General features: G+C 48.8%; 1 protein-coding gene across 1 annotated transcript; it reads left to right on the top strand.

Moving 5' to 3' along the window:
- Nucleotides 1-217: 217 nt before the first annotated feature.
- uspl1 (ubiquitin specific peptidase like 1) lies at nt 218-7085 on the top strand. The gene is made up of 10 exons (XM_088441580.1): nt 218-356; nt 1082-1236; nt 1741-1863; nt 2020-2653; nt 2767-2865; nt 2955-3084; nt 3506-3631; nt 3702-3862; nt 4126-4439; nt 4911-7085. The coding sequence occupies exons 2-10, from the start codon at nt 1108-1110 to the stop codon at nt 5868-5870; spliced, it is 2676 nt and encodes an 891-aa protein (XP_088297706.1). The 5' UTR covers nt 218-356; nt 1082-1107; the 3' UTR covers nt 5871-7085.
- The last annotated feature ends 403 nt before the right edge of the window (nt 7086-7488 follow it).

Here is a 7488-nt window from a genome sequence, read left to right as displayed (position 1 = left end):
CAATAACTGGTCAGTGGAGGGGGCTTTGTGCCGCCTCGCCACCGGCGTTGCGCACCAGTTTTTTTGTCCCGTTGAAGACATTAAATACAAAAAATTAAAACATATAGTTAAACAATAATCAATTTCAAAATATTTTAAGGCATCCATCTAAAATCAGCTGCGAGGGGCTCAGCAGAAAACATTGTGTCCCGGAACTTTTGTCGGGGGAAGACAAATGATGTAGCACACGCAGGAAGCAGCACGACGTTTTCAGTACGACAAATGCTCTCTTTACTATCTCCGTTTTTGCTACGTGCTTAGCAGTAATTAATAATTTTTGAATGAACGTGGCGACTTTTAATTCAAGCGGGGGAACGGTACGTATTACTTTAAGTCTTTTGTTTGCACTTCGACTTGCACTGCCGCGTGCGCGCTAGCATGCTAACCGGCAGGTGTTGCTCGCCGATTTCGTTTTGTTTGACAGAATAAATCGTGTGACTTTGTTCGGATCGTCTAAGAACTGAGGCTTTTAGTAAATAACTTAATGTCTTTTAAAGTGGTGTGAAACCTATTACGGGAGCAATGAACACAATAGTGTTGTCTGTTACATATTTAGTGTCATTCAAAATCCCCCAAGCGTTATTTTTTTCATAATTTCACAATCGGTCTTAGAAAATATGTATTTTTTTATTATTAGAAATTATCATGCAACCAAACCGTGCCCTGTTGAATAAAAAAAAAAAAGTCCTTCAAATTTGAATTTAACCTCATCTGCCTCGTCAGTTCAAACTTAAATTTTTCTTGAGAAAAGTAATACTCAGTACTTACAATAAATGCACGGTAGTTCAATAAATAGGAATTTCGTGGTAAAAAGCGCCATCTGTATTGCTGCAATGCTTACTATAATATTGCATCATTATTTATAGCTCTTTTCAAAGTATTGTCTCTCAAGGTCACCCTTAAATGTCTGACAACCTTCACAATTTAACCTGTGTGAAACTTGACTTTTTTCACAAATTGCAGATCTGTGACAAAGCGCTAGAGAGATATATTCACAGGGATGAGTCTTCTTGATGTGGTGGCTGTCTGTTGCCCATTCTAGCTACCTGGGAGGTGAGCCAGGTTGTCATGGTGATTTTGCTGGAATGGCAGCGGATGGCAGCAGTGGACTTCAGGAGGAGCGGCGCCGTAGCGATGCCCGGTGAAGACGCCGGTTCGGGGGCTCGGCCCTCGTCGCCGGTGGGGTATTTGGGAAAAGTCAGTGCGAGCCCTTTGTTGCTCTCCTCTCGACATGTCACCTGCGCAAAGCTGAATTGTGTTTGACCTCAACTGTCAATGTCAGTGCCACTCCAAATTAGAGCAAAAGACAAAACGGAAATCTTTGGTAAAAGGCGAAAGGTTTGCTACTCTGTGCACGATAACCAAGTGGATTCTTTTTGTCACATGCATGAGATTGAAATGTAGTTATGAGGGATTTTTTGTCCCCAACACATTTTTGTCCTTGTTTTTCTACAAATATTTTGGTTTTGTCAAAAAACACCATAACAAGTGAAAATAGTTTGGCAAATGTCGATATTACCATTATTCTAATTTAAAAATGGCATGTAAAAGTCATTTGTTGATTAATGGTGACCTAAATATTGCGTTTTGATAGTCATACTTGTTTATGAGAGAGATTTAATTAGCGGTGCATTATTTTTCAAAATCAAAACTGAGCTTCCAAATGTAAGGGTGGCTAATCTTTGAACGGTATGTTCCAAGGTCCAAGAGAGGGCAGCGTCCCTGGACTGCTGTCCGTGGTGCGCGTCCAAAGGTCTGCGTTCGACCCTGCGCTCGTACCGCCTCAATGTGCACGAGACCGTCACGCTATGCGCCGAGCCTCAGGTTGGCCACCGCTCGTTCCCTCTTCCTCTAGAAGCTAAAGAAACAAATGAGTTCATGTTGGAAACTGGTCTTCGATCAGTAGGCTTAAAGGGAAATGGCCGAAGCGTTACCGTTCCTGATGCTAACCGCGCTAACCTGGCTGCTCCCTTTCACCAGTGCCTCTTCCCTCTGGTCAGCCGCCCCTTGGAGGATGTTTTGGCGAGTTTGGCCACAGGCGGCAGGAAGAGAAAGACTTTCTCTCAGGGGGAAAACGAAGAAGACTGCCAAGAAATTCAAGTCAAGCGCCCGCGCGCTGAGGAGCTGCACGCGTATGCAGGAAGCACGCTTCTGGATGAACGTCGTCAGGCCAACGAGATTGCTTATCCGCCCCGAGGCGGCCGTCCCCACCGGACGGCGGCCGCCACTACTGGACCTGCGCGCCGCCTACCCGATGGAAACCAGCCCTCCCCGTCTCGCCTCGCTCCACAGACGGACGAGGACGGCGGCGACCCGGAAGTGCTCCGAAGCCTTCCCGGGGAACCCGTCGGCGCTGCCCAAGAACCGGCGGACTCTCCAGAGGAACTCGTCGACGCCGGGTCCGGCGAATCCCTCAACGAACCCGTCGCCGTTCCCTTCTGGGAGAACGCTCACAACCTGTGCTGGTTGGACGTCCTGCTGGTGGTTCTGGTCAACTGCGGGAGCCTGAGGCGGAGCAAACCGCAGCAGGAGCCTCAGCGCGCTGCCGTTTGGCGCCTCCTGAGTGGCTACTCCAGCGCATGCCGCGCCCTCCCAGCAGCAAGCTTGATTCTGGGTAGCCCCCCTCTCAGACCCGATGAAATCTTCGCCCCATGACCTTTGAGGCATGGTTCCAGTATAGTTGACTCAGGGACTCATGTCGTCCGCTCTCTTGATCTTTGTGCCCAGATGGCGAAGCGAGAACGCAGCTCGGCGCGGGGGAGCTTCTGCGGAACCTCCGAATGGCCGTCTTTGAGTTGCTTCGGCCCAAGCTGCGCTGCGAGCTCGGTGAGGGCGCGCTCGTTGCCCACTGTTCAAAAAGTTTGTTGAAACGGCAAGTCTCCTCCAATGGTTTCCTCATTCGTTCTGGCACGCAGGTCAAGCGGAGAGCCCGGTGTTTGCCATGCCGCTCCTGCTGGCGGCAGACTCGTGGGCGGAGCCCCTCTTTCAGACCGCCTTCCGCTGGGAGTTTGAGTGCGCCGAGTGCAAGACCGTCACCAGAGAAAGGTCTGACAAGTTTATCGGGATTATTATTCCTGGTTACAGTCAAACTTCAACCGATGAGAAGTGATTTGAACGTCTGTGAACGTCTCCTCACTTCTTGCATTTTGTCAGAGAGGTCCCTTCTCCGATTGGCTGACAAGTTTCACTTCAAAGCACCTGCCATTTTTTTCAGGCTGATGGGAAAAATTCCAAGATGTCAACATCAGTGTCACGTTTCAGATCAATAATATTGATGAGAAAAAAAGTACATTTGAATGTTCGTTTGGCATTAAGGAGAACCACAAGAAATCCCTGAAGAGCAAAACATTTTGAAATGTCCTTTTTTTTAAGTTGGGAATCTGCAGTCCAAACGGCTCCATTACTTTGTCCATTTTAAGACCCATCCCTAAATGTTGAGCGGAATTTGATTTCTTTCTTTCTTCAGGTTCACCAACACGCTTCCCACCTTCACCGAGGTGGTGCAGGATTGGCACCCCATGCGAGCCACCCACCTGGCGCCGTGCAACGCCTGCGGCGCCCGCTCTCAGCGCAGGAGCATGAAGCTGGAGAGGTAAACGTCGGAATCAAATCGAGCTGCAGTTTGTCCTGGTGGTTTTTATGCGGCTTTTGCGGTGCTCCAGGGTGGCTCCGGTGTTGGCGCTGCATTTTGAGGAGGGCTTGCCGCACGGGGACCTCGGCGCGCTGGCCTTCATCTGGGAGGGCGGCAGACGCGCCGTCACGGCGCTGGTCCAGTACGACCGGCGCGCTCGGCACTTTGTGGCGTGGATCCGCAGGCCCAACGGTAAGAGGACATTGGGACACAGATTGTCCCGTCGCTACAAGTTCCTTTTTTTTTTTTTTTTGCTTCCTTTGGGTCACGGAAATGCAAATAAGCACTATGTGACTATGAATGTGTGGAGCTTTTAAAGCCAAGTGGGAAGGCAAAGTCAGAACTTTCGTTTCTCTTCCACAAGCTCGCGACATTCTTTGGATATGTAAAGTCTTTCTTTTTCTTTCCTGCTCTCATCTGATCTTTTTCTCTCTTCTCCCACCCTCGCGCATCAGGCTCTTGGCTGGAATTTGACGACTTGAAGCACCCGCAGATCATGCTGCATCCCACGCTGCCCGTTCCCCCTCAGGAAATGCACCTTCTCTTTTGGGAAGCCCAAGAGGATTCTGGCCCCTCTGGAGGGAGTTCCCTGTCAATCACGCCACCAGATTCCCTATCGTCCCCTAGCCAAGTCCCAGACCGGCACATGACCACGCTCGCCGACGGCGAAGAGGACGCTTGCGAGGACGCGTCCATCGGCTCCGTCACCCTACTGGACGCCTTCCACGGACTGTCGCAGGACGACATCATCACACTCACGTTGACTGAGGTGCGTGGTGGAAAACGATGCCTGCGTCCGCCGTTGTGTCCGTTTTGTTTCAGCAAGACAGCCAGAGGCATGATTAGAAGGTCCACGCTGTCCTTTACTGAGCACGCTTGGATCAGTCCAAAGATAGACCAAAAAAGAAACGTTCACTATAGTGGACGCAAATTAAACTGAAGTAGATGAATTGACTGATTAAATCTGAGCTAACAATGCTGACTCAGAGTTCATTTGCCCCAAAGAAAGGAGTGCATCCCAAAAGTAATGACGGAATACCCAGAGGAAACCCTTGCAAGGATTGCGTTTTACCAATTGTACTATATAAAAACTAAACGGCTCATTTTAATGACATATTAACAGTCTACTAAGAAAAAAATGAATGACATGTACTAAGACACGGTGCCGAACTCTTTTACGAAAGTAAATAATTAGGAGGCCAAAGTCAAACGACGAAGGTTAAAAGATCTGTCATTGCAGGTGGGTGCCAACGCGCCCATGGATCACCAAGTGCTTCTGGACTGCCTCCCCGCGCCCGATAGCTCAACCGTGACGCCCGAAGACCCCGGCGAGTACGCGCCGCGCTCCGCCGAGCCCAAGGGCGACGCCGTCAAAGTTGCCAATTGTGAGCCCGCTTCCGGTAACGCTCCGAGGACAAGAAAAAACGTGTCCAAAGGGCAAGCGGCCACAAAGGACGCGGCGCCACCGCTGGATGCGAAAGCCCAAGGTGTGCGCGCGCCCACTCCGGACGGCCGCGCGCCAGACCAAAGTGTCTGCGAAACGTCGGCCGTGTCCTCCAGCGGACCTCCTCCTGACCGCGACTCCCGCTGGTCCCACCTGGTCAGCCGACATATCGCCAATCGGAGGCCCGGCGCCGCCGAGCCCCTTCCCGCGCCTGCCAATCATGTCCAGAATCCTCCCCGTCACTCCACGCCCGTTCCCGCCAAGAGGCCCCCCGTTCCCAAAGTGCAAGTGCTTCATTTGGAAGACGGTGACGGACTCCCCCTCAAGGCCGCAGAGACGTTCGGCGCATTCGGCGCCGCCGTCCGATCCCCGCCGTCCATTCCGACGAGTGGTAGCCATAGTAAAACGGGCGCCCCGTGCCCGGATGACACGTCGGCACTGCGCTACAAGCTGCTAAAGAAGCTGAAGGCCAAAAAGAAGAAGCTAGCCAAGCTGGACAAGCTGCTAGCGCGCCGGCCCCGCAGCGCGGCCCCGGTCTCGCCCGCCGCGTGCGACGGCTTCTTGCCGTCCGACCTGCTGCTCCCCTCGCCCGACAGCTCGGGATTCCTGGAGGCGCCGGCCCGCGGCCCGGACGGGATGCCCGAAACCCCGCCGCCGTCGCAAGCGGACAATTTCCTGGACGACTTCCTGTCCATGACTCCTACGGCCACGCTGGAGGATGAAGCGCTCAAAGAACTGGAACTTTTACTTTCATAGCAAGGACGGACAATTTGTCCCCATTCAAATGAAAGGCCAGGCTTCCTTTAATGAGAAAATGCATAATGCAAACATGCTGCGGATTGACGGTCAATCTTTGCACAGGATGAAGAATATATTCATGTGAGCATAATGATATTCTGCTAAGGAAAGTTGACTTCACTACCACCGTGAAGTGATTGCATCTGGCAATTTTGTTCTCAAGTTGAAGCCTGGCCAAAAGGTCCAGCATCACGTGTATGTCGCTGCTTTGGCAGCCTCTCGTGGCATCCTTGGGAAGTAAGTCGCCACACTACTTTTGGCTCAGCCTAACGGAATGTTTGCTTTTCATTTTTAAACGAAGCTTCCGAACGGTTTCTATCATTTTTTTGGTTTATTTCCTGACCTTGTGGGTTGGTTATAGCTTTTATATACTGTAATGTACAGTATTTGCTTTCGGCATGCTGCTTTTGTTTCAATACATATGAGAGCATCATAACCACATGACCACATAAGCATATTGTAATCTCTGCTTTTTTTTTTCCTCTGAGTTCAAACATGTTCATATTAATTTATTTCGTAACAGTAAAGCACTTCTTGTCCTGGGCGGTGGGGCTCACGAATTCAATTAGAAAATGACTAATAAATCGCGCCATCCTGAAAACATGGATTTTCTGAAGAATCGTTGCATTGCGCTGGTTTTGATTCACTTTTGAAATCAGGTGATTAATATCAAATGAATTCAATACAACAGTTTCTAAAATATCCACGATTCCGGACAGCACCGACTTCCTACTTGAAAAAAATTGTTTTGATCTCATTTCACTTGTTTGTACAGCGTAACATTTTCTCTCAAATGGAACTTGTAAGTGTACTTTCACCCTGTCACCTGACAGTCTAGAAGTAGTTCTCAAAAATACATTTTTTGACGAGGAAATTTTTGGTCAATCCAAAAAAATTGCCACATTTTGTATCTTGTTTCATGGATGCGAAAGCAAATTTGTTCAGGCAGTTGTACCTTGTTATTAAACGTAAGGAAAGTGCAGAGCGCCACAATGCCAATAGATGGCGGTGTAGTGCTATTTTTAACCACTGTGTTTGGTTTTCTTGAATCGGAACAAAGACTACTTCTAGGAACCAAAGGGCAGCTATTACATCAACTCCATTATCAATAGTTTTTCTATTGTGGTTTGCACATATGAAAACGAGCTAAGTGCGAATAAACAATGGAGAAAAGATTCGTCATCCAATTCGATTGTGTTTCACAAAAAAGCATGCGAGAGTGTTTATATTTCTATTCTAAACATACGAATTTGTCATTTGAATTCACGAACTCTCCCGTGAAACACGTTACCCCGTTCTTCCAATAGTCCATTTTTGAAAACGAGCATTATTTTTGTAAAGGCATGGCTTAAATTCCCATACTCTGAAACCTACACCTTTAAAGCAATTTTTATTCTGATGTTAACGTAATCATGACATTTTTTGTGAATAAAAGAAAATAAACACTTGAAGCCGAAAACGGTTTGCCAAATATCAGTGATGCACAATTAGACTGCGCTATCGTATTTATTTTCAAATCACTCGTGTGCGTTTCCGAAGCGCTCTTTGTTCATGTGCCGCTTTGTTTGTTTCCGGG

The sequence above is a fragment of the Hippichthys cyanospilos genome, chromosome 18 (genome assembly GCF_059441005.1).
Source record: "Hippichthys cyanospilos isolate Australia breed blue-spotted pipefish chromosome 18, RoL_Hcya_1.0, whole genome shotgun sequence".
Taxonomy (NCBI): Eukaryota; Metazoa; Chordata; class Actinopteri; order Syngnathiformes; family Syngnathidae; genus Hippichthys; species Hippichthys cyanospilos.
The sequence above is the reverse complement of the archived record's forward strand: the minus strand, read 5'-3'. Positions and strand labels throughout refer to the sequence as shown.